Source organism: Scheffersomyces spartinae (genome assembly GCF_019049425.1).
Source record: "Scheffersomyces spartinae strain ARV_011 chromosome Unknown scaffold_16, whole genome shotgun sequence".
Classification (NCBI taxonomy): domain Eukaryota; kingdom Fungi; phylum Ascomycota; class Pichiomycetes; order Serinales; family Debaryomycetaceae; genus Lizanozyma; species Lizanozyma spartinae.
In genome coordinates, this window is record NW_025065063.1 from 330,709 (window position 1) to 355,259 (window position 24,551).

General features: G+C 38.8%; 16 protein-coding genes and 1 non-coding gene across 17 annotated transcripts; 10 read left to right on the plus strand and 7 right to left on the minus strand.

Moving 5' to 3' along the window:
* Positions 1–1,378: 1,378 nt before the first annotated feature.
* Positions 1,379–2,814, plus strand: KQ657_001555 (SCF ubiquitin ligase complex subunit; the record flags this gene model as incomplete). The annotated part of the gene is made up of 2 exons (XM_043192350.1): positions 1,379–1,388; positions 1,547–2,814. The coding sequence occupies 2 exons, from the start codon at positions 1,379–1,381 to the stop codon at positions 2,812–2,814; spliced, it is 1,278 nt and encodes a 425-aa protein (XP_043048322.1).
* An 802-nt stretch (positions 2,815–3,616) lies between these two features.
* Positions 3,617–4,210, plus strand: ORM1 (sphingolipid homeostasis protein; the record flags this gene model as incomplete). The annotated part of the gene is made up of 1 exon (XM_043192351.1): positions 3,617–4,210. The coding sequence occupies one exon, from the start codon at positions 3,617–3,619 to the stop codon at positions 4,208–4,210; it is 594 nt and encodes a 197-aa protein (XP_043048323.1).
* Positions 4,211–4,564: 354 nt separating this feature from the next.
* On the plus strand, positions 4,565–5,977 carry SHM2 (glycine hydroxymethyltransferase; the record flags this gene model as incomplete). The annotated part of the gene is made up of 1 exon (XM_043192352.1): positions 4,565–5,977. One exon carries the CDS (start codon positions 4,565–4,567, stop codon positions 5,975–5,977), a length of 1,413 nt encoding a protein of 470 aa, XP_043048324.1.
* A 70-nt stretch (positions 5,978–6,047) lies between these two features.
* KQ657_001558 (uncharacterized protein) lies at positions 6,048–6,380 on the minus strand (the record flags this gene model as incomplete). The annotated part of the gene is made up of 1 exon (XM_043192353.1): positions 6,048–6,380. One exon carries the CDS (start codon positions 6,378–6,380, stop codon positions 6,048–6,050), a length of 333 nt encoding a protein of 110 aa, XP_043048325.1.
* A 617-nt stretch (positions 6,381–6,997) lies between these two features.
* Positions 6,998–8,407, plus strand: GLK1 (glucokinase; the record flags this gene model as incomplete). Its single annotated transcript, XM_043192354.1, has 1 exon — positions 6,998–8,407. The coding sequence occupies one exon, from the start codon at positions 6,998–7,000 to the stop codon at positions 8,405–8,407; it is 1,410 nt and encodes a 469-aa protein (XP_043048326.1).
* A 63-nt stretch (positions 8,408–8,470) lies between these two features.
* Positions 8,471–9,403, minus strand: PPM1 (leucine carboxy methyltransferase; the record flags this gene model as incomplete). The annotated part of the gene is made up of 1 exon (XM_043192355.1): positions 8,471–9,403. The coding sequence occupies one exon, from the start codon at positions 9,401–9,403 to the stop codon at positions 8,471–8,473; it is 933 nt and encodes a 310-aa protein (XP_043048327.1).
* A 672-nt stretch (positions 9,404–10,075) lies between these two features.
* Positions 10,076–10,945, plus strand: KQ657_001561 (uncharacterized protein; the record flags this gene model as incomplete). Its single annotated transcript, XM_043192356.1, has 2 exons — positions 10,076–10,079; positions 10,209–10,945. The coding sequence occupies 2 exons, from the start codon at positions 10,076–10,078 to the stop codon at positions 10,943–10,945; spliced, it is 741 nt and encodes a 246-aa protein (XP_043048328.1).
* A 58-nt stretch (positions 10,946–11,003) lies between these two features.
* Positions 11,004–11,795, minus strand: TRM9 (tRNA (carboxymethyluridine(34)-5-O)-methyltransferase; the record flags this gene model as incomplete). Its single annotated transcript, XM_043192357.1, has 1 exon — positions 11,004–11,795. The coding sequence occupies one exon, from the start codon at positions 11,793–11,795 to the stop codon at positions 11,004–11,006; it is 792 nt and encodes a 263-aa protein (XP_043048329.1).
* A 264-nt stretch (positions 11,796–12,059) lies between these two features.
* KQ657_001563 (uncharacterized protein) lies at positions 12,060–12,968 on the plus strand (the record flags this gene model as incomplete). Its single annotated transcript, XM_043192358.1, has 2 exons — positions 12,060–12,065; positions 12,111–12,968. 2 exons carry the CDS (start codon positions 12,060–12,062, stop codon positions 12,966–12,968), a joined length of 864 nt encoding a protein of 287 aa, XP_043048330.1.
* Positions 12,969–12,985: 17 nt separating this feature from the next.
* KQ657_001564 (uncharacterized protein) lies at positions 12,986–15,055 on the minus strand (the record flags this gene model as incomplete). The annotated part of the gene is made up of 2 exons (XM_043192359.1): positions 12,986–13,668; positions 13,894–15,055. 2 exons carry the CDS (start codon positions 15,053–15,055, stop codon positions 12,986–12,988), a joined length of 1,845 nt encoding a protein of 614 aa, XP_043048331.1.
* Positions 15,056–15,302: 247 nt separating this feature from the next.
* KQ657_001565 (mitochondrial 54S ribosomal protein MRPL50) lies at positions 15,303–16,034 on the plus strand (the record flags this gene model as incomplete). Its single annotated transcript, XM_043192360.1, has 1 exon — positions 15,303–16,034. The coding sequence occupies one exon, from the start codon at positions 15,303–15,305 to the stop codon at positions 16,032–16,034; it is 732 nt and encodes a 243-aa protein (XP_043048332.1).
* A 429-nt stretch (positions 16,035–16,463) lies between these two features.
* Positions 16,464–17,516, plus strand: KQ657_001566 (uncharacterized protein; the record flags this gene model as incomplete). The annotated part of the gene is made up of 2 exons (XM_043192361.1): positions 16,464–17,019; positions 17,134–17,516. The coding sequence occupies 2 exons, from the start codon at positions 16,464–16,466 to the stop codon at positions 17,514–17,516; spliced, it is 939 nt and encodes a 312-aa protein (XP_043048333.1).
* Positions 17,517–17,627: 111 nt separating this feature from the next.
* On the minus strand, positions 17,628–18,722 carry KQ657_001567 (uncharacterized protein; the record flags this gene model as incomplete). The annotated part of the gene is made up of 1 exon (XM_043192362.1): positions 17,628–18,722. The coding sequence occupies one exon, from the start codon at positions 18,720–18,722 to the stop codon at positions 17,628–17,630; it is 1,095 nt and encodes a 364-aa protein (XP_043048334.1).
* A 375-nt stretch (positions 18,723–19,097) lies between these two features.
* Positions 19,098–19,772, minus strand: KQ657_001568 (uncharacterized protein; the record flags this gene model as incomplete). Its single annotated transcript, XM_043192363.1, has 1 exon — positions 19,098–19,772. The coding sequence occupies one exon, from the start codon at positions 19,770–19,772 to the stop codon at positions 19,098–19,100; it is 675 nt and encodes a 224-aa protein (XP_043048335.1).
* A 735-nt stretch (positions 19,773–20,507) lies between these two features.
* ATP23 (putative metalloprotease) lies at positions 20,508–21,176 on the plus strand (the record flags this gene model as incomplete). The annotated part of the gene is made up of 1 exon (XM_043192364.1): positions 20,508–21,176. One exon carries the CDS (start codon positions 20,508–20,510, stop codon positions 21,174–21,176), a length of 669 nt encoding a protein of 222 aa, XP_043048336.1.
* A 1,070-nt stretch (positions 21,177–22,246) lies between these two features.
* ARE2 (sterol acyltransferase) lies at positions 22,247–24,115 on the plus strand (the record flags this gene model as incomplete). The annotated part of the gene is made up of 1 exon (XM_043192365.1): positions 22,247–24,115. One exon carries the CDS (start codon positions 22,247–22,249, stop codon positions 24,113–24,115), a length of 1,869 nt encoding a protein of 622 aa, XP_043048337.1.
* A 92-nt stretch (positions 24,116–24,207) lies between these two features.
* KQ657_001571 lies at positions 24,208–24,281 on the minus strand. The gene has a single exon. It is a non-coding gene; the product is annotated as a tRNA-Val (tRNA).
* Positions 24,282–24,551: the final 270 nt, after the last annotated feature.

The following is a 24,551-nucleotide window of genomic DNA, read 5'->3' on the forward strand; positions in this document are numbered from 1 at the left end:
ACTTATTCCATCAGAATAACTATCAGCTTATCTAGAAGATTAACTTTGCGGCAATCTCAACCTTTTCAAGCTGTACCTTGTGGACAGCCATCCTTTAGAATGCATTGAAGTAACTATTTCTTTTCACCTGATGTCCCAGTTTTTACTTGACAAGACTGAGCTATTACCCACCTCCCTCTACCCCCCAATAACTTGAACTAAGTCATTATCAAATGACTCAATATTTTTAGGAGGGCGTTTTTGTTTTTTTATATGAAGCACTACACAGTTTCTGGATCCTGGTCGGCAGCACCAGTAATCGCTATAGAAGGAGCATCTTTGGGAATAAATGTCAACTCTGAAGTTGATGTTGAAGTTGGTGATGATGTGGTTGAAGAATCATCCTTGTTTGGAATCACATTCGATGAATATTTGGCTATTTAAGTCAGACAAGAATGTTGTGTCAATGTGCTATTATTTTTATTCTCTTGTTGTGTGCCTCTCCAGTTTTGACAGCTGGAGAAGTTACAGTTGTATTATAGTATGTGGAAATTACTTATTCCTCGGTTTATTGGGCTTATTTTTTAATAATTGGGTTATTATTCTGTCAATCAGATGACTTTCAAACAGTGAAGATAAAATCAAAAAAGAACAAAAAAAAGAAGAAAACATCAGAAAAACCAAAAAAAAACGAGCATGTTCTTTTTTGCATTTGGTTTAATTTTGATGTTGATGATTTCTGAATGTATTCATAGGGATTTTTGTTGTACTTGTTGCCTTTTTGATTATATGAAGCTGACACTAAATGTCATTGATTGTTAAAACCGGGGGGTTTAAATCAATGTTAATTCTGGGTTGTTGGACAAAGAAGCTCTACTATTATGTTAAGGATCTGTGTTTGGCGCTCCCTAAATGGTTGCAGCGACAATATCAAGTATCTACAGATGATAAAGTTGAATGTCTTAATCTCCCACTAGCAACATAATTAGTGTGGAGCTCTAAAATTGGAAAGTGCTCTAGTACAAACGGATTCTCTTGAATGTATCTAAGAATGACTCTCTTTTTATTGGGATTTTATATGTCTTAAAGTTTATATAGATTATAAATCAATGACATGAATTAGAATATAAACTAATCAACTAAAGTAAAGTAGATGACAAGAAGAAAAATGTAATCTACAAATTAAAATCACGCGACATGTCACGTGATTATCAGTACAACTATAAATATAGATAAAGTATGCGCAACCCAGTTTACCCCATATTAATTCCAACTTTCGCCACCACAATGCAATTCGTAGATCTTCCACCTGACATATATACCGACTTGATACAATATCTTTCGCCTGTTGATACCTTGTCATTGTTTTCCACCTGCAAAGCACTTGCAGGCTACTTAAATGATCAAACGTACAGAATCATATACTCACATTTATTTCCCCGTGAGCCAATCGTATACAATATTCCTTTACAACATGGCTGGCTATATTACTTAAACCTTAGGAAAAGGGGTCATTTGTATACATGGGGTGAAAGTCTGCGTGCTCGTTTAGGGTATGCATCAACAGACTCTGTGTTTCCAGCCCGTAATGGCCCATTAAGGGGTGTTCCCATACCTCTGAATGTGCAATCACTTAATAATTGGTCAATCCGTCTGATTCATTCCACTGGGTTCAGTTTCATAACACTGTTACAACCAGAAGTCGATACAAAAGCTCAACTTTACTATACGGGGTATCAATGGAGAGATACTCCATACTCCCAAAGTTCAGTACCTCCTGGACCTAATGAAAGAGATGTTATAACCACCACTAGTGCTCCCAACACACGGCTTCCAGCTATGATCTCTTTACCGGGGTATCATCCAATGAATTTGACATATTCAAGAGATAGCACTACAAACTATCACACACCTGAAACGGCCTATTTGTCACCATTGATGATTACTGGAGATGATATGGGTGGAAAGTCAGATAATGAAAGCAATATACGGAAGCTGGATCCTTTGATACAAGTAGAGTGTGGCAGACAACATGTTATGGGTATGAGTGGTCAAGGGAGAATATGGGTTTGGGATGCTGGAATTCCGGGACATAGTGCAGTTGAGTTGGATATAGCCAAAGTGATTAAAAGTTTTAGTGGGGGGAAACTACTTAGAGCCACCAAAATCAGATGTTCATGGAATGCTAATAGTTGTTATGTTCCAGGGTTAGGTATAATCGTATGGAACGGAAGAGAATCTGTAACAGAAGAAGGTATTAAAAAAGTTGAATTTGGACAATGGGCCCAATTGGTTCCAAATACTCAGTATGTTAAAGATTATGCCTGTGTATTTGAAGACATTGTTTACATAGACTCGATGGGAAGGAATATCAATCATTACCATGAAGGCAAGACAGAAGCCATTTCCAGTGTTGGTTTGGATCTGTTGAGTCCACATAAGGAAGATGTTAAATTAGATCAAGATGAAGAAGAATATTCTAGACTTCTGGCTTGTTATGACAAGTTTATTGCCACCACAACTTATTCCCGAACAGTGGTTTACAATGTTCGAGAGAAGTCCGGAGTTACAATAGAATTACCCGTGGAAGCAGCTCCTCTAGTGGATATTGCAATGGGTGATTATCACTATCTTGCACTTGCTGCTGATGGTGAATTGTATGCTTGGGGTCACGAGAGTCGTGGGTGCGGATGTTTGGGTGTTGAGGCCCAGCGAACAAATCAGGATTTAAATATACCCAAGCCTAAATTGGTCCAAAAACCTGTACCAGGTAAATGGCTCGCGGTGACTGCTGGTGGTTGGCAAAGTGCTGGTATATTTGTTGAGGATGTTTAACAGAAGTAGAGTTAAAGTGAAACCAGAGTAGCATGTGAAAAATGTTGGAAAGACACAAACATAGCAAGCAGACCCAACGATCTTGTGCAAGATCGATCCGTCACAGAGGGGGATGATATATAGTGAGATAGAGTTTCTATTGTTTACATAAGGTATATTTTTAACCATGGTGATGAACGATTTTGTCGTATAGGATTGGATGGCGAAAGTAAACAGAACAAGACAGAATTTTTTTTTACTGCAGATTAACAGGAGATATTACAAAAGAGAACACCTTGGTTGTACAGTGTAGTTTAGCGTAGTGTAGGTTAGTGAAGGTTTGTGTGGTTAGGAGTTGTGTGCCTTCACACGGAAAGTACAGTCAAATACAGTCAAGTACGATCAAAGTACAATCAAATAATGTTGATGGACTTATTGCTGCAAATGACGTCCGGGTAACACTATGTGTGCGACACACAAAAAAAGGCGGAAAACCAGTCATACATTGACAAAACAACTTCTCCTTACTGTTTTAATTCGTCACAAGATAATAATACAATTGAACAGTACTTAAGTGTGGTGATATCGACCAAAAGACTTATCTAAAAGTGCTAGAGTACTAATCATATAAATATCGAACGATCCCGGGCTTTTGATTCCGGTTTATAGTACCACTCCTTTTTTTTTAATTCTATCATCAATAAAACAAACAATCCCCCTATAACAAATTGTTGACGGTGGCAATCAAATTTTGAATATATAAACAAATATTCTAATAGAATAGAGGTTCCAATTTATTTATAAAACCTACAATCCAATTATAATGACTACTAGTCCTAAAGCAGCCAATGCGGCAGAGAAGTCTCATTCTCGAACCAACAGTTTGACGCCCACACCACTGCACACTGTTTCTACACGTAAACGGAGATCATCACTGATTATTCAACATTTGGAAGATGATAATCTTGAAACCAAAGTTGACCAAGTGATTAACCCCAATGTGAATGCTAACTGGGTACATTTTAAAGGTGCGTGGATTATACATATTGTTATTATTATGGTACTTAAATTATTATTGAATTTGTTGAATGTATTTGACAATGATTGGAATTGGACTTTAACTAATCTTATCTACAACATTGGGTCTTATATTATGTTTCATCAAGTGAAAGGTACACCGTTTGATTTTAATAACGGAGCATATGATAATTTGACTATGTGGGAACAAATAGATAATGGTGATCAATATACCCCTGCAAAGAAGTTTTTAATGATTGTACCCATAGGATTATTTTTAATTCTGACCCATTATCTGAACTATAACTTAAACTTGTTTATTTTGAATGGATTAAGTTGCTTATGTGTTGTTGTACCTAAGTTGGCCATCTCCCATAGATTAAGAGTCACATTGTATTGAGGTACACAGTACTGACTTTGTGTAGCTGAACCCTGAAGTAGGGCTATATAGTTCAAACATATTTAATAAACTGTGTCAAATTATACGTGTGTTTATGTTCTATGCATAACCCTCCTGAGTCATTACCGGGATTTACTCTCGGTTAGACCCTCGGAATTCTGAAAACGTCACCTTCGATTGTGTGCTCTCATTCTTTCTTTCAAGATTTTTATTTTTGACTCGGTCCCCAATTTTGAAATTTTTGGAATATATATATACCCCCCTCTTACATATAAATCGCATCTCCTCACTCCAGTTTTGATTCTTCCTACATCCTTCTCATAGTAGAACGACATTCAATACCTTATATAAATAATGCCTTACGCACTTCCAGAATCCCATAAGCAATTGGTCGAAGGCCATTTGAAAGACACCGATGCTGATGTCTACAACATCATCCAAGATGAAATCGATAGACAAAGACACTCTATTGTGTTGATTGCTTCTGAAAACTTTACAACCACTGCTGTTTTCGATGCTTTGGGAACCCCAATGTGTAACAAGTACTCTGAAGGTTACCCTGGTGCCAGGTACTATGGTGGTAACGAACATATTGACAAGATGGAATTGTTATGTCAAGAACGTGCCTTGAAGGCCTTTGGTGTTACTGCCGATAAATGGGGGGTCAATGTTCAAACATTGAGTGGTTCTCCTGCTAACTTGCAAGTTTACCAAGCCATCATGAAGCCTCATGAAAGATTAATGGGTTTGGATTTACCTCATGGTGGTCACTTGTCTCATGGTTACCAAACTGATAGTAGAAAGATCTCTGCTGTTTCCACTTACTTTGAAACCATGCCTTACAGAGTCGACTTGGAAACTGGTTTGATTGACTACGACATGTTGGAAAAGACTGCTGTTTTGTTCAGACCAAAGGTCATTGTTGCTGGTACTTCTGCTTACTGTAGATTGATTGATTACAAGAGATTCAGAGAAATTGCAGACAAGGTTGGTGCTTATTTGGTTGTTGATATGGCTCACATCTCCGGTTTAATTGCAGCAGGTGTGATTCCATCTCCATTTGAATATGCCGATATTGTCACCACCACTACCCACAAGTCCTTGAGAGGTCCAAGAGGTGCCATGATCTTCTTCAGAAGAGGTGTCAGATCTGTCAACCCCAAGACTGGCCAAGAAGTTCTTTACGACTTGGAAAACCCTATCAACTTTTCTGTTTTCCCTGGTCACCAAGGTGGTCCTCATAACCATACCATTGCTGCTTTGGCCACTGCTTTGAAACAAGCTGCTTCTCCAGAATTCAGACAATACCAAGAACAAGTTTTGAAGAATGCTAAGGCTTTGGAATCGGAATTCAAGGCTAAGGGTTACACCATGGTTTCTGACGGTACTGACTCTCACATGGTTTTGTTATCTTTGAAGGATAAGGGTATTGATGGTGCTAGAGTTGAAACCATCTGTGATCAAATCAATGTTGCCTTGAATAAGAACTCTATCCCCGGTGACAAGTCTGCTTTGGTTCCAGGTGGTATCAGACTTGGTGCTCCAGCCATGACCACCAGAGGGTTGGGTGAAGAGGATTTCAAGAGAATTGTTGGTTACATTGACTTTGCTGTTAACTACGCAAAGGAAATCCAAGCTGGTTTACCAAAGGAAGCTAACAAGTTGAAGGACTTTAAGAACTATGTTGCTTCTCACCCTGATGACCGTTTGACAAAGGTCAAGGAAGAAATCTACAACTGGGCTGGTGAATTCCCATTGTCTGTTTAAAATAAAATGCATGTGCTTTTTTTAAATTATTATATCAATGAATAATGTTTCTTTATGATTATTATTATTATTAAATAAGTTTTGACTCAGTAAAGATCTTGGTTAATGACCCTTCTTGATCCCATCTCTTTAAATCAGCCTCAGTCCCTAACCGTTTACCATTGAACCAGATAGTAGGAACCCATTTCAGTCCAGCCAATTGAGTGAATGCTGCTTCTAATTGGGCAGCTTCTTTTTGATCTGACAATTTATCTAATTCCAACACCTTGACCTTGGACACCACTCCATATTGTTCCCATACCTTATAAGTGTAGTGGCAATCAGGACACCAAGATTTGGAGAGCATGAAATATGGGTTCTCGTCAATGTACTTTTGTGCTTGTGAAAGATAAGGCTCCGACATGATGCTTGGAGAGGATTCTGTTTGGAGAAGAAGCTGATGTAGATTTGATCAGTGATGCCATTTATCGATAGAGGATTTTAGTCTCGAAGTCACGTGACTGGATCGGCTTTATTGGTCGGTCTGCCAACAATGTGGCAGTCCATCCACACTTTTTTTACCAAATCTAATCTAATGTTTCTGGCGTATCCGATTATTCCACGCCACCTTATGTGAAGGACATGAAGAGTAATGGTATTTGTATACTTAGTAATAATAAGGAGTTATCTGCATTACCCACTGTATCCATCTATCCCAAATTAGGAACCCATCCCCGTTCCAACCTCATCTGGCTTCGGTCATCTGATATCCAATTCAATTACAAGTCTGTCTTGATGCATAGTATTCAATCAGAATAAGCATAAGACTCGCCCCACATCTACACCATGCGCTTAAATAGCATTGCTGAAACCTCTCCACCAACCATGCCATGCCAGGCCCTACCCCACTACGAGTGCGGACAACCGTTTCGCACCTTAGGCGTTGTGTGCAGGATATTGTGGGGGTCGATAAAACGCTATATAAAGGGGCCAACATATTCTTGTACAGCAGAAATGGAACACGGCAGCAATTCCTTAAATATGCCACTGTTAATGGAAGCTGTCAAGGCATTGGAAAAAGAGTTTCTTATTGATGATGAGTTCCTTAGAAAAGGTACGGATGCCTTCAACAAGTCTCTGGACAATGGATTGAAAGCTCCCAAAGTTGGAAGAGAGTTCATGCCAATGATCCCTGCATTTGTCACCAAAATCCCTACTGGTAAGGAAAAGGGTGTATATTTGGCAGCTGATTTGGGAGGAACCAATTTTAGAGTTTGTTCTGTTGATTTGCATGGTGATCATACTTACAGTTTGATCCAATCCAAAAGTGCAGTCTCTGAAGACTTGCAAAGAGGATCAGACGCCACTGGAGAACAGTTGTTTGCTTATTTGGCCAAGAAGATTGATTTATTTATCCGTGAACATCATTGCACTAATGATGTAGTTGATTCTTCCGACAAATTCAAAATGGGATTCACCTTTTCATTCCCCGTGGAGCAAACTTCTTTGGGAAGTGGTCTGTTGATCAGATGGACTAAAGGATTCCATTTAGATGACGTGATAGGGAAGGACGTAGTAGAGTTGTTGCAAGCTCAATTGGATAAATTGGGTACCCCAGTCCATGTTGTGGCTTTGGCAAATGATACAGTGGGTACTTTACTCTCTCGTGCTTATTCCAATAAAGACTCTGAACATGTCAAGACCATAGTTGGATGTATTTTCGGTACAGGAACCAATGGTGCATATTTTGAAGCTTATGATAAAATCCCAAAGTTGAAGGAAAACATCGATACCGGTTCAGGAATGGTTATTAATACCGAATGGGGCTCATTCGATAACCCATTGACCTTTTTACCTAAAACAAAGTATGATGATATCGTTGATAATGAAACATCAAATATTGGATACCATCTCTATGAGAAAAGAATTAGTGGTATGTTTTTGGGTGAATTGGTTAGAGTTATTTTAATTGACTTATTTGAACAAGGAGTCTTGTTCAAGGAATTGTATGAATCAAGAGGTGGCTCATTACCTCATCGATTGACTGAACCATGGGGACTTTCTTCAGAAATCTTGTCTTATATTCACGTTGATGATTCCAATGATTTGAAGACTACTCAAGTTGCATTAGACTTGAGCTTAAGATTACCTACCACCTGTGCTGAAAGAGAAGCTATTCAACAAGTAACTCGTATTGTGGCTGACAGAGCAGCCAAGTTATCTGCTATCCCAATTGCAGCTATTGCCAAACGAGTTTCACCTCAATATCCAAAGAATGTCGAATTTGAAATCGGATGTGACGGTTCAGTAGTGGAATTCTATCCTGGTTTCAGAGAAAAGGTGACCCAATATGTTAACGAATTGGACACTGATGGTAGAACTGTCCGTTTGGTGATTGCTAAAGATGGTAGTGGTGTTGGAGCAGCATTATGCGCTTGTATGGCTGATTGATTAGTGACAATGAATTTAACCCTTTTTCATAAATATAATTCTAAAAATAAAACTGTTAACTTTTCATGACTTTATCCAACGATATTCCTTTGGGTCAGACTCTTCAAACTTCATGACTCCATTGGTATATTCACCATAACAAAGACAATAATGTTTAAGTAACAAGGTGATCTCTTCAACTTCATCAATCCATTCCAATCTACTGATTCTGTAAAGCTCTTTGAACTCTATCCACCCTCCTTTATTGGTTGGCTTTGAGTATCCTCCAACATAACTCAAATCGGTCAAACGGATGTTTTCAAACCCACAAGTGTCTCTTAGAAATGATAACCGTACATCTAAATCAGGTAAGCTTTCAAACGTTGGCAATTTAATTCCCTTACCCTTTTGAAGATTGGATTTCATGGTTTTCCCAAAATTATCACCTAAAGCCATGGGCTCATAGATCAAAAAACCCAACAAGTCTGGGCTCATTTCACGAAACTTTGTGATCAATCTCTCATTGTCCTCCATGGGCAAATAACATAAGCAGCATTCACTCAAGACCAAGGTGGGAACTTTGTGATCAAAGTCCTTGAGTAGTGTACTATATTCTTCGACTTGACGAAGATCTCTGCCATAGAGATGATAGTTTGAGGTATGCAAATCACAGTTCACTCTTTGAAACCCTTGGGCACTATTTATCTCGACAGTCACGTGTTTGGTGTTGACTATTTGACTCAACTGTTGATTGTTGGTAATGGCTAACTTTTTGATCCGAGTAGATTCAGGGAAGTCGATCTCATGATATGTCATATTTTTGTACTTTTTCAACATGGTAAAACTACGAGTATCCATACCACTTCCCAACGATATGATCTGTACTCTTTCGTCTGCCGCATTCTTGGTAAACTCTTCCATTACCCAATCAAGTGACATTGTTCTTAAGTAAGTACCTCGGTTGATTAAAGGTAACTTGTTCTGGAATGCCTCTCTTAGAATACGCTGCGAACTCATGGCAGTGTACCCGCGACAATATCCAAAGTATTGTCGATATGCTTCGTACAACACCATACTGTACGGGTCCAGGAAGTAACCCTTGCGATGACAACTGACACGACAGCTCAAAGCATCGAGGTCTGTGGCTCGGACATATACGTCCTGTTTATCATCAAGAGTAAGAAGTTCATTCATGGTATGAAGAATTAGAAGACAAGAACGTTTATATTTGATTACCCCAAACGATGTTTGTTAGTGGTTCAAAATTACTTGAATATTGCGTCCAACAAAAAATGCGGAGATAGTCCGGGTAACCACTTGTTGATGCCTATAAAGGTGTTCGTACTACCTATAGTTACGCGTACATACTACACTTTTAATTGACTTACGGTATTACGAAAAGTATTGCTATACGCACGTCAATTCTAGTTTCTAGCTCCGAGGCAGATAAATTACGTAATATTCAACTTCCTGTAGTGCAATGCTCCTCTAGTACTACATATTGTATGTCTTCGGTATAGATCTGGTAGGTAATATTGGTATGCTGGATAATTTTGCAATGTGCTTAAAGCATATAATGATACAGCATTGCGCAATGTCCACCGCGAACAAACCTACTATCTTAATATATGTAAAAGGGAATATGACATATATCAAAGCATTGTGTAATTCTCTATCAGTGATTAAAGGATGCGTTTCTATAGTCTAATTATTGCTTTGGTGGCATTATGCCTCCAACATGTTGGTGCAAAAATATTACTCTCTCGGGAAATGAAAAACCGTAAGGTGAACCCATTGCTTGAAGCAATGCTTGCAAACAAAGAGTACATCTACACGGTCAAGACTTTTCAAGATCTCAATCCTACTGTTCTCACTTGGCGTAGGATTGCCCTTGTTGAAGATACAAAGTCAGTGATTGTGGGGGATAAGTTTTTACTGGATATGGAATCGGAAAACTATGTTCCTGGTCTTGGAAACGATAAGAGAGACTTGTTTGCATTTAGCAACAACACTAACACTACTGGCATTGTTAACTTGTTCAAGATCCCCAAGATTTTCAACCCAAGCAATGCTTTCTTTAAGCAAAAGGATCAAGTGTTCCATGAGATCAGCCATGCCAATGCAAAGGAACGGCTTGTGAAGGGAACTCGCTTCTTTCCATTTGGAGATTGTGTTAGAAATGAAGCATCAACTAAAGCCCAGTACACGAGGGCTTTCGCCGTCGGTGGAGGAGGAGGTGTAAGTTATTCTTTTGCTATCGCTATTTATCTGAATGTTTACAGCACTCAAGGCGGCTTTGGAACCGGGGTAGAATTATCAGGAGGGATAACGTGCGATGTTCCACCTTACAACACGCTGCAAGTACAAATGCGTCTTGACCGTGTGAGGATTTCAGGTATGAGGTCCAGACAATTAAAGATACAACTGGCGTGGAACTTTGGGAAAACATTTGAAGCTTCTCCATGGAAAGAAGAACCTGTTTTTGAAGAAGCAAGGCAGTCAAACTTTATGATATCCTGTGTGACTGACCCTGAGCTCTTACAATGCAGTTGGAGGTAGCCGATAACAGTGAAGATGTACACTTTAGTTCAGTACCGAATTAAAAGAATGAATAATGTTACACTCTTTCGGCAATACACCACCAATTGTCTTTCTCGTAGCCTTCTTCAATGATTCTTCCTCCAGCAGCTACACAATTTGCAGCAAGTTCTCCCTTCTTATAAAGATGGTAGTATCTGTATTTGGTTTCGTCTGCAACAGGTTCAGATGTAGTCTCGTTTTGTTCTTCAGTTTTAAAGTCTTCTTTTTCTTCTTGGTGTTGTTCTTCTTTATGCTTGGTTCTCTTTGTCTTCTTCTTTTTGGGCTGGTTCTTCTTCAATACCCATGGGATAAGTATATCTTGTTCATCGCCCTCTTTGTAACCTCTACGCGAGTTCTCTTGCTCCAATGCCCAACAGTACACCAAGAAACGACCCCCCACACGAAGTCGACTCATGATATGAGCAATGGCCTCAACTCTGCGTTCTTCAGTTGCAAAGTGGTGGATTACTGCAATGCTCAATGCAAAGTCAAAGGTGTCCTTGGGATGCGGTAAATGAAGTCCATCAGCAACTCCAACATTGTAGTCTGGGTTCAACTTGTGTCCACATTCTATGAGACCAGTGGAGTAGTCTGTCCCAATTACAAACAAGTCAGGATTAACAGATAAATACTTTCCATTCCCACAGCCAACATCAATACCTACAGAGAACCGTAGCTGGCCCTTAAGAAACTTCTCAACAATGGGCCATGGCTTGTACCGAGTCTGCGAGAAATGGGCTGCAATCTCGTTATATACCGTGTGTACATATTCATCCTCTTGAGTCTTTGGATCTAGACCTACGGATACAGGAACCGAAGGAACGGACATGATATGGTTTTTGATTATCGAAAGAAAGAAAAGATATGTACAATTGTACCTTTAGTTCAAATGCGATGAGGACAAACCATCAACTTTTTCTACTCACTAAAATTACCTCCACCTCTACGTCCATACGTAATTATTATCATGAAGGGAGGTATACTATCCATACCACTCATAGGTGGTATAATAATAGCATTGGCTTCCCCTTTCATAGCCAGCTATATGTATTCATATGTAAATTTAAATTATGTTGATGCTGATGTTGGTACAATGATTGTGCCTATTGATGTCCACCTAACTTTTCTCAATAGAGGTTTCAAGTTCCCAGATTTGGTGAAGGCAGCACAGCTACAATTAGACATAGAGGCTAGAAAATGGTTCCCGGATAACTGGAGAATACAATTGATCAATGATCTTCAAGATGACTTTGATCAAGGTCAATGGCCTAAGGGATTCTCAAATACTACCCATCTATATTATGACGTTGATGGTGGGGATTCTGGTGGTGCCTATACCAACAAATATGTTCTTTATCTATATAACTCACTTGAAAGTAACACATTGGTGGTACTTCCAGAGGGATTAGCCGTTATCCTTTACTATAACTCAGATTCAGTGTATCAGAACGATTTGCCCTATTATATTGTTCAGGCAATCATGGAACATTTACTAAAGTCAGAAAGAGACATGTTCAATCATGAAACGCATAAAATTAACTCCGAAGTGGTGTTTGTTTCTCCAAATAGTACCAGTACAGTATTGTTCCCCCTGGTGTGGAATGATTTAGGTGTCCGGGTGTTGCAATATAATGACACCATAGACTTGTCAATGGTCTCCGATACAAATATCACAAGACTCGCGTATTATTTAGAAGAAGATAACAACCATGTGGAAAACTCCAACATATCCAATTATACCGTACCTGAACCGTACAAAAGACTTTCTCGAGGTATGGAGGACTTCATGGCCAATGATATAGCCTCTAACTTGGGGCTAACTACGTATCCCTCAGGAAACTTAGAGTTGAGACTCTTAAGTATGACCCGTCACTTGTGTCTCAAAGTTATTGAGTCAAACTCTGAAGTAAGAAGAAAACTTCAACAGTGTTTGAAAGGGCCCCATAATTATGACGCAGTTACGTGTTGGATAGCTTGTTTAAGCCGTTTAGACTCAAGATGACGATCGACATATTGTTTCTATCCTGTAGTAGTTCTTTTCTTTGCATTAGTCTTATTGGTTCTAGCCTTCTCTGCAAGCAACCGTTCTGCTTTATCACCATGCTTTAACTTCCTGGCAGTTCCATCCTTGTAGGCATACGCCACAGCTAGCTTTGAGTTCATAAGTATCCTATTATTCATCTTCTCTATCACACGGTCACTCAGTGCGAAGTCTTCGTAGGTCAATATGGCATATCCATTGCTTTCACCTGTCTTAGCACGAAGTATTTCAGGTACTCTGATGAGCGTACCAAATGATGAAAACGTATCAACTAAATACTTCTCGTCGATCAAAGGGTTCAATCCCTTCACAAACAATTTGGCTCCAACATCAGGTTTATCCGAATTAATTCCAAATGCATTTCTTATGCCTTTGTTATGGGCCATTCGAATCAAGTTGGGATTGCCATGTGTAGATGTTGAACCATTCGCGTTATCTTTACCTTCCACTTTGTTCAACACCAAGTTCTTACCGTATAATCTGATCCCCTTAAGAATGTTTACCACATATTCAACGTCCTCTGAACTCCGAAACTCAACAAATCCATATCCTTGATGTGTTCTTAGAATCCGGTCCTTTGGTAGGTTTAGATTCCTCACTGGTGCAAATTGTATAAAGAGTTCGTAAAGTATGGGCTCTGTAACTTGAGGATCAAGATTCCCTACATATAATGTCGCCTGTATATTCTTCTCGGACTCTAGAGGCTTTCTAAAAACTAAACTCATAACAATTGCCTCTTTGGTAGTAGCTAGTTTACCTACTTGACTTCTAACTTAAAATCTACTGCTGTTGATCTCATCACCAAAGTCGTGTTCTGGTCAAACTACATTATCAATGGTACCTCTCTTCTCTTTCTCTAGTTATACTACTGGAACTTTCGACAGACTCTCTTGGGGTGCTTCATCAGAGTCTGATTCGGAGTCCGGATACTCATTCAAACTGGTAGTAAATTTATTCTTACTATGAATTTCAGCTTTAGTACCTTCTTTTATTTCTTGCGGGGTTGTTGTGTCGTTATTGATCGTAGGATCAATCTTTGTTTCTGACTCTAAGTGAGTGTTGGAGTCGCTTTCTGATTCGTCGTCACTATCAACACTCGAATCTTCTTTTTCAGTTTCACTTTCGCTTTCACTCTCACTTTCACTTTCACTTTCACTTTCACTTTCACTACTGGAGCCACTGTTATTATCGTTGTGATCTTGTTCACCAATACTTGCAAATGCATATGCTTTATCTCCCAGAGTGACTTCACCCTTAAGTTCAGTGCCAGAGAAAGTAACATAAATTGTGGGATATTCAAGTACAACCTTGTCTTTAAGAACATCTGTGAGAGTCATACCAGCATCCAATTGAATATATGTACTCCTTGTTTTATTTAAAACATCATGTAAATAGAATACTAGCAATTCATCGCTAAGAGAATTGGTATCTTTAAACTCTTGTAATGCCCGTACGGGTACGATATCCTTCAAATGCATCAGTTCTCCACATCTATTACTGCATACCCGTCGTATGCTCTCCCCGGTACTATTCAAAAATATCCATTCCACGGTCCATTTGAATTGTCCCTCTTTCTTGTCGTACCCAGACTTGTTGGTTCTTGATCTTTCCAAAACCGGGGGAGCGGAGATTACTAATGTATTTTGCCTTTTGGTTAGCATTGGTGCATCATTGTATAGTTTTCTAGCGTATTGGGCTCTCGGATCAGCATTCATTGATGCTTGGTTTTGGTACCTCTTAACTTGTGGACCAGAATTACCTTGTAAAGATCGTTTGGGTAAATGCTTCTTATCCCCCAGAATGTCATTCTTCATTACCTGTATGTCCCTACCCACTCTTGTAAGAAAATTATAGTCCCTATTCAAATGTGTTATGTCGTCTCGAAGCTCATCACGAGTTACGAATCTGGTAGTATCCACTTCTCCTGTGCATTCCGTTTGTTTCTTATGTCTCTTCACGCATTCAAGAGAACACGTCTTAGCTCCACACGCAGGACATTTGTATTTGGATTCCTGACGGTGACAAATGCTGCACAATATATTACTCATTGCATTGAAGGTCTCCGATATATTGAGTGGAGTTACGTAGTAACAAATCAAAACGAGATGATCAAGTCGTATCTTATTCGGTTTCTTATGTCTTATGCTTACTTCATCAAATGAAAATTTTACTGTCTTGGTTACGTAATTATACGACTCCGGTTTTGGGGTTCTAAAAATTTTCAGAGTGTAAATGAATATGGTTCACCATGTAGTACAAGTCTGCTATTAACAACAACAAGACGGGTGGGAAGTAATGTTTGGCAGTAGGATTGCAAACCAGTCTATTGCAAGACAATTTATACGGTATTCTTCCAAGAAGAAGGCCGTTCGTGGACCCAATCGGATTCAAGTTCAACTCTTGAAAGATAGTCAATTTGGTACCAAAGGAGAAGTATTGTCCATTAGTCCTGGGTTTATGCGGAATGTATTACATCATTTTGGTGTGGCATGTTATATGAATGAAGGTCCCCGTATTCCTGTTGTGGAGACACGTAAGGTATCTGCTCAAGAAGCTAAAGAACGGAGAAAGCAAGCTCAAGAGACTGCAGCTGCTGACGAAAAGGTATCTGCTGCTACAACCAAGACAACCCAAGCTGAAGCATTGACATTGGACGAATTATCTAGTTTGTTCAATACATTGAAAAAAAGGCCTTCCAAGTCCAATTCACCAGCATTTGTATTTGAAAAAGAAGTTACTGTAAGTTCAGAGGAAATTGTGGAGTCGGAAAGACTTGCATTTGGTGACTTGGTTGAACTTATGCCAGATCTGCATGTGGTTAATTCTGAAAAGACCAAGTTACCACTTGAAGAGTCGTTTTTCAAAAATCTTTATTCACATTTCACCGGTGGTCAACTCACTGAGAATGATTTCAAGTTGTATAAAAACAGTAAACAAATCAAGAGTATCACCGAACCAGGTGCATATGAATGGCGTGTGTATGCTGCTGATGGTCAGTTCACCAAGTCCAGACTTGTTGTTGAATAGTTTATCCTCCTCTGTTCATCTATGATTCTTGTAAATATAAGGAGTTTTATTTGTAACGGATGATGTAGATACCGGGGTAATTAGTATCACGTTCACTGGGAAGGTAAACTTAATATTGGTAGTTAGTTCCTAGAAAGAAGCGTGGAAGTGTAGGAAAGTATCTGTTAAATAATAAGACGGTTCGGGTTACTTTGATGGACAATTCAGCTTCCTTTCCACTGGAAGCTTTTACGATGCACTTCCTTTAGTGTATATCATAAATCTATGTGTCCTGATTAGTACTTTTTCTCTCTTCTTCATTTGCAGCCAGGGAAGTTGAAGAGTGCTTATGTAATAAATTGCTTAATATGTCCGTTATATTTTAATATTCTGGGGTTACAGATGAGTGTTTGATCTTGAATCTAATCATTACTATTGAACAGTGGTATTATGCCTCCCAAGGTCCAATACAGTGCTGCTACGACTTCTCGTATTACAAAGAGACTACTTGGGACCAGTCCAAAGAAACAAAATTTGCGTAAGTTACTTCCTTCACAACAGACAAGGGTGAACGAGCTGACACCCCGAGATGGTGGACCCAAAACACAAGCACTAGAAATCGTTAACTACGACGTGGATTTCGATTACCAGCTTAGTCGTAAAGATGATGTTCTTGTTGCTATCTCCGCAATAACCGAACATTTGTGGTTTAACGATGGGGATATACCATTGAAGGGACTCTCTACACCAGTACGAGATGAAATCATGGAGTTCAGACGGCAATTACCTGCTGATATAATCACCGTCAACCAGTTATACACGTTGTTTGAGGGGGAAGGAAGGACATTTGTTGATAAGCTGTTGGAATTAGGGGTTAGAGAGGGAACAGTTCGTAAGTTTGTTATTAGTAATGCATCGCCAGTCATACTGAATAACACCAAATTTCAAAAGGTATCGTATGGATACGAGAACATAGAGGTTATCTGTCGAGCGGAGTCATACATTCGTATGATACAGAGTCGAATCGAAACGATAACTACCACTACCAACAACAGTAGTAGCGAATCGCATAAAAAAGCTCTTAGTCTATTACTCTCTTTCATACTTGAACGTCCATCAGCCTTGTTTATAAGTACAGAAGAGTTATCCAAAGAGGACTTGGATGTATTGATTCAGTATGGGTTTGTTACATTAAGCTCAAATCATTTGAATGAAATAGAAAACTTGTATGCCATTTCATATCCCAACTGTGGTACGTTTCTTAAGTTGGTCAAGAACGGCAGGATGTGGGTCGTGAAGACATTAAATGGTTGTCGATACAAAGAAGCAATTGAAGACCTTTTGGTGTCTAAATGGGAAGGTGGACCGAAGATGACGAATATGCGCAAGCCATATTATGGGTACGATTTGGATTGGGTTCTTGCGGATGCTTTGGGAGCTGGAATAGTTGAAGTGTTTAACACTCCCGTTGGTAGGGGCTGGAAGCTTACAGGTAAAATTTAAGACTTATAGTAAGGTTATTATATTAAATGTATTTAATTTATTACAACATGTTAATGGTTAAAAGTCATCCTTATCATTAGTAAGGATCTTATCATGAAAAAGCAACTTTATTTAACCTCTGATTCTTTGTTTTTTGAGCAACTTCTTTTGTCTCTTTTCGGCTGCCTTCTTTTCAATCTTTTCTTGCTCTTCAGGAGATAATTTTCTTAATTGTTCACGTTCAGCTTTTCTTTGTCTGGCCTTTTCGTCAGCTAACTTCTCTTGCTTTTCGTCCTCTTCAATCTTCTTGAGCTTTCCAATCTCGATTTCCCTAGTCCTGACAATTTTTTTAGCGGTCTCTGGCTTAAGAGTAATTTCCTGGGTACTCAACTTATCAATCACATTGAAGATAGCTTCCAAAACTTTTCCAATGTGGGCCAATTGATCGTCACCAGTGACCAATTTGGTTTGAATCACCACTCTTCTGGAAGGTTTCAAATCTAAGATCTTCTCGGGTCTCTCTTGAGGTTGATCAGTGAAGGCAATGGACTTGATATAAGAAGCGGAAGATAAATCCAAAGCCAGTTCCAACTCCTTAGTGAAAAGCTTTTCTTGCAACTCATTAGCTTCACTCATGAATACAAATGATTCAGGTAACTTTGGAGAATCAGAAGTTCTGGTCAATGAGAGATAGTAGCATAACTTTCTAGCCTTATCCATACCCAACTTGGACACAATACCAAAGATAAAGTTGTCATAATTGTTGAATGGAATAACATCAAACACAACGGTGTCTTCGGGAGTCTTGATAGAATCAAAGAAGAAGGACATGATGGCTTCAGTTGACCAGAGGAAAAGATTGTGTCTAGGCTTCAATTGGATACTGATACCAACCTTAGCAATGTTAGCTCTACCGGTAGCATAAGAGGTAAAGTGATCAGCTACATCCTTGATATACAATTGATCCTTTTGAACTCCGTATTGGTAGAAGGTCTTTGTGAAAAAAGGAGTCAACAGTGTCAAATACTTTTTGGTGATCTTTTGGTTGTACCAAGATCCCAACAAGAACAACACAATGTAACCAACGATACTCAGAATGGTCACGTATTCAATGGTCCAGTTTTGTAAACTAATCCGTTCTAACAAACTCAATGAGCTCAATTCTTCAACGGTATAATCAGCATATTTCTTGACAGTTTTTACAGCTGCTTCCGGAATTCTATACATTTAACTAGTTAGTATCTCCGAACAATCATGTTAAAGCCCGTTGCCAGTCCCCAGTCAAATTTGAGAAAGGAAAAGAAAAAGAAATAGGAAAGGAAACATACGACTCTTCCGCAGAAACGGCCACAGCCAATGCTAAGATGATAATGCCATTCATCCTGACCAACAGAATATATGATCTTATCTATCGATTGAATATGTGGAGATCATTATTGCCGTTGATCTCTGAAAATTTTCGAGGTCTCGTCCACACTAATTGTGAGCGCGGGGTCGTCGTGTATTGGTGTTTGGTAGCGCTGTGTAAGCCTTTATTTATGTATAAGTAGTCTACTTATTTGCTTTGTTAAAGTAAAATTAGTACATTTAGTGAACAGGTATTTACTGCTTTAATCTCTTTGAAGCCGTTTGCAGGTCTGCTTGTAACTTCTCGTCTTCCTCAGCCTTAAAGTTAGCTAAGCCTTCATGTACAGCCAGTTGAATCAATTCTCTAAGAGCTTCTTCAGGATTCTCACCGTTGAGGATTCCTTCAAGCTTCTTACGTCTTTCCTCTAATTCCTCAGGACTCAATTGGGCATCGGCATCTTCTTCTGTTTCAACTGCAAACTTGATTTCATTACCTTCAAATGTAGGTATGGAACTTGATTCTTCGACTGCTGTTGACTTTTCCTCTCCTAATAATCCATGTATTAACAGCTTTAAATAAACTGCTAATTCTGGAAACTCATCTTCTTCTTCAATATATGCAGCAGCAGTTAAGCCGTCGTTATTTGTAATTGTGGTGTCTGCTTTCAACTCCTCTACCAAAAACTTAGCAGTTTCCACGTCTTCCGTATGATGTAAAGGTGTATCACCCTCGCCGTCTTGAATATTGATATCACCCCCACGTTCCACAAGTAGCTTCAAGAGATCTTTATGGCCATAAGAGGCAGCAGCATGAAGTGCAGTATACCCGTTAGGGTCTTTAGAGTTAGCATTATAAGAGCCTGAGTCTAAATGCTCTTTTACAACATCTATATTATTGTCAGCAGCTGCTACCCAGAGATTTATACCCATTTTATGATTCCTTATATTATCCCCTTATGCTATAGTTGCTTAAGACATAGCAATACTTCAAGATCATCGGAACATTTCAAGCACGACGATCACGTGTGTCCGGGTAACACATTTGATTTTAGATATCTTAAAGACTATCTATAGTTCTGACTACCAAATTCTTTGGTTTGACACTATGATTAGCTACATACAATGATCTCTTAGGTTGGTATTGCAGTATTTAACCTTCCTGGTGTCATTGTATTATTAGTATATGTTTTTTTTTTTCATATTTGTTGTGGTTACCTCAAATTGCAATCTCAGTTATTACTGAATCTACTACATTTTGAGTTGAGCAACGGATATTGATAGTTGTATGATTCAAGGTTAAGATTTAGGTAGTTTACACTTCTCCTCTTCGAAATGGAACATTCTTGGTAATGAAAAGTAAAGCATTTAAGGGTGGGACTACCATTGCACAGACGGACAAATAGACTTTACAGGGAACTTCTACCTGCCCGTACCAACTAAATGGTTTGTCTATACATTCCCAAATTCCAAATCAAGATCTTGATTGTTACATTAACTAAGTAAGTTGTAAAGCTTGGAGTGGGACGACTGGGATCAAATTATCTCGCTTTCAATAAATTTTCATTTGGTCGTGTTAAAAGGTAACTATGTGAAATAATCATAAGAGTATACAAAGCTTTCTATACCGTTTCGTTAACAAGACAAGAAAAGCATAGACACTTTACTATGGCTGAAGGGGATTCTACACCCAGTGGCCAGTTTGAGTGGTGGAGGAAATCTCTAGCTTACCGAACAGGCATGGGTATGAGTGACGAAGAAAAAGCAGCCTTTGAAGAAGAATATCGAGTTAGACAAAGTAAGAATAGAACATGTGCCACATGTGAACAAGATCGATCATGGATGCTCCAATATTCCCCTCTGGTTCGTTTCATGATAGATCAACTTAAAAGAGTAGGCGACGGGGAAGTTCCTGAAATCAAATGTCTGGATTGCAACGATCTCAAAGGTGGTGGGTTTCACCCTCAAGAAGGTATTTTACTTTGTGCTAATTGGCTCAAGGATAAATGGCAATTAGAAGATGTTCTTACTCATGAATTAGTCCACGCGTACGACTACAAGGTTTTTGCTGTTGACTTGAACAATTTAAAACATCATGCTTGTACAGAGATTCGTGCCAGTATGCTTAGTGGAGAGTGTCGAGTTCTTAATGAGATTCGAAAAACTGGATTGGCCAATTTTAGTACAAAGTTTCAATCTTGCGTAAGGAGACGGGCAGTTCTTTCAGTTACAGCTAATCCCAAATGTAAGGATGCAGCCGAGGCGGAAGCTGTTGTCGGACATGTTTGGAATTCATGTTTCAATGACACCCGTCCCTTTGAACGAGTTTACCGGTGACCCCAAAATGTATATAGACAAATGACCTACAATAAAATCTCAATAGAATATAAAACAATAGCAAAGGGAATAACGATGACAGGGATATAAAGCACAATCCCCAGTGGTAATAGGCAGTAGATGATAAGGTACAACGTCTGTCAGTTATCGATATTAAGAGAGTGAAATATTACTACAATGTAGAATACTCTACTGTAAAATTACTAAGTGTATGTGTACAAGATAAAGTATTACCCATTAGTGTGGGGATCTTTTGACTAAAAGAAACGCATATATAAGGGCTTCTAAAGGATTTATATCTATACGCATGTGAATGTTATCATCGTGTCATGTCGTAAAATAGTAAGTTATGTTCATTGTCGCATGGGTAGGAATAGCCTTGTCATTTAATTACGGTCCCGATACTTCCATATCCAAAAGCAATTTCGTAACACAACAATAGGAATGGTTTGATGAACCGAAACAAATACACCACCACCTTATTCAGTACGCTATTACCCTATACTACGGATAACGTTCCAAATTCCGTAATACTTTTGGTCTAAACTCCGTTAGCGTATGTGCCGATAATGGAGTTTTGCACATTTACGGGTACTGAATTATTGCCGGAGTTGTAGCACGATTGTTCGGAGCAGGAATCCAAAATGGGTCAGTCGGTCGCAAATGGATGTGGTGAATGAAATTCCGAAATTGCCCTTAAGACAATCTATCTGTCAATGGCCGGCCCAGATAAAATATCCGGTACACAGGCCTTTGTCATCGGCCCCATTAATTGAATGTCAATTTGTAAAAGTATAAATGTATCTCCTTATCGATCAACTATTGTAGTCCCTCGTTGGCGATCTGGAACTCCATTTTCAATCCTTTATTCATAGTCGCCACAATCATAACATTTGCGAAACAATATCCATAAAATATCGTCTCAAGTTTTGTTGTTTCTCATACCTCCGATATTGTCATCAAGCACCGCTCTATTGATTCATTAACTTTGAAGTATTTCTCCGAAGGTTTCGTATCCCTTTCCTCTACATTGTGGTTATTTCATAAGTACAGTTTTACTTGACGTCAGGATGTCCATATCGAGATCAATCACAGACGAGAAGATATACCAGCTTCTGAAGGCTGCGCCTAAAGATGGAGTAAGAAGAACCTTACTATTGAATAACGAGTTTCCAACTAAAACACAATCAGATAATCGTTGGACATCATCTTCCTCAGAGACAGAGTCCACGGACTCGGCGGAATTGGTGAGCCCCAAGCCACCACCATCTGCCAAAGAGGGAGAAGATTCTGAAAGTACTACGTCTTTAAAACAACGCAACAAACAAGCAGATACTGGCGAACAGAAAGGCACAATCACTCTGTCATTTCCAGGGGATTATGAGAGAATATTGATTGGTCTCAAAGCTATCTCTGGTCAACAGAATAAACGATTAGCTCGGAAAAAAGATGGCAGTCTGGTTAAGGGGTTTTCGAAATACTCCTCGACTTTCCGAGACGTTCATAATAATTCTAAGACTGTTACAATATTTGATTCTGACGAATTCAGAAATTCCGAATCAATGGGTGTCTATGTATTGTTTTGGCTTGCCACTGGGTTTTTCATCTTTAACAACTTGGTGCATTCATTTGTTTATAAAAAGGAATTGTTCATTGATGGCCCTGTGATGCAAATTCTTTGTCAGGATTTATTTAAAGTGGCCCTTACAGATTTGGTTATGTATTTCTCCACTTATTTTGCATACTTTGTTCAGAAGGCTATTCAGAAGGAAATTATATCTTGGGATGGAGCAGGTTGGATTATACAAGTGGTTTATGATTTTTTCTTCCTTTTTGGATGGTCAATATTTGCTCTGAAATATGTCATGGGATATCCTTGGATTGCACGTATATTTCTCTTGTTGCATTCTCTAGTGTTTCTTATGAAAATGCACTCCTATGCCTTTTACAATGGGTATTTGTGGCGAATTTTAAAGGAGCTTCACTTTTCCACTACTGTATTGACGAAGATTAGGGGTCGAAAAATCCCTAAGAATATGTCAAATGAAGAAATGGAGAAAATTAAAGATTCATTGATTGAATCTATATGTTTCTGTTTCTTTGAATTGCATTATCAATCAACAGCAACTTCAACTTATCCCACATGTGACAATATTCTGGATATGACCACAGAACAATTTGAAGCTAATTTGCAGAATAATTCGGATATCATATTCCCAAGCAATATCAATCTCAAGAACTATTTTGACTATACCATGTTCCCAACTCTTGTTTATACCTTGAAATTTCCAAGAACAGACAAGATTAGATGGGGGTATGTTTTTCTGAAGATAACAGGGATCTTTGGGATATTCTTCTTGATGCTTATTATTGCTCAAGATGATATGTATCCCATTGTTCAAAGAGGTTTGGCAGCAAGATCGTTACCGAATTTTGGAGAAAAGTTGATTCAATATGGTTTAATTGTTTTGGATATGATTCCAGTACTCTTAATGGAATACATTTTGACTTTCTTTATAATTTGGGATACAATCTTAAATACCATTGCTGAGTTATCAAGATTTGCAGACCGGGAATTCTACGGACCATGGTGGGCTTGTACCGACTTTTCCCAATTTGCTCGGATTTGGAACGTCACAGTACACAAGTTTCTTCAACGTCATGTTTATCATTCTTCAATCTCAATGTTGAATTTCAACAAGCAACAAGCAATATTTGCAACATTTATACTTTCCAGTTTGGTCCATGAGTTGGCAATGTTGGTTATATTTGATACCTTAAGAGGCTACTTGTTGTTGTTCCAAATGTCTCAAATACCTTTGGTGATGTTGAGCAATACCAAATTCATGCGTAATCGTAGAATCTTGGGAAATATAGTGTGCTGGGTTGGATTTGTTATAGGGCCAAGTTTGATCTGTACCTTATATTTAGTATTTTAGGTGTTCAAGTTTTGTTTGTTATTTTAACTTAAGGATAATAGTAACTGTAACAGAAATCATTATTAGGTGCAAAAAAATATGGTACAAACATATGATTTCGCCCAGGATCGAACTGGGGACGTTCTGCGTGTTAAGCAGATGCCATGACCAACTAGACCACGAAACCACTTGTTGTTTGTGTGTAGGCTTATTTGTAACACAATTTGCAAATAATGCAACTCATGCAAAATGATGTCACGTGCGGCCGATGGTTCAACCATTCTGTTCTTTTGGACCTAGTTCTATTTCGCAGCCTTAATGTGTTTCTCCACTTAGTCCAGGTAGAATTCTCCCGCAGGCGATGACACAATTTGCAGTTGACGTTACTTCCTCGCTGTAATGCTCGAGAGGAGGCCTTAGTCCACTTTTTTACAGGATAATACTCCCCTCAGGGATC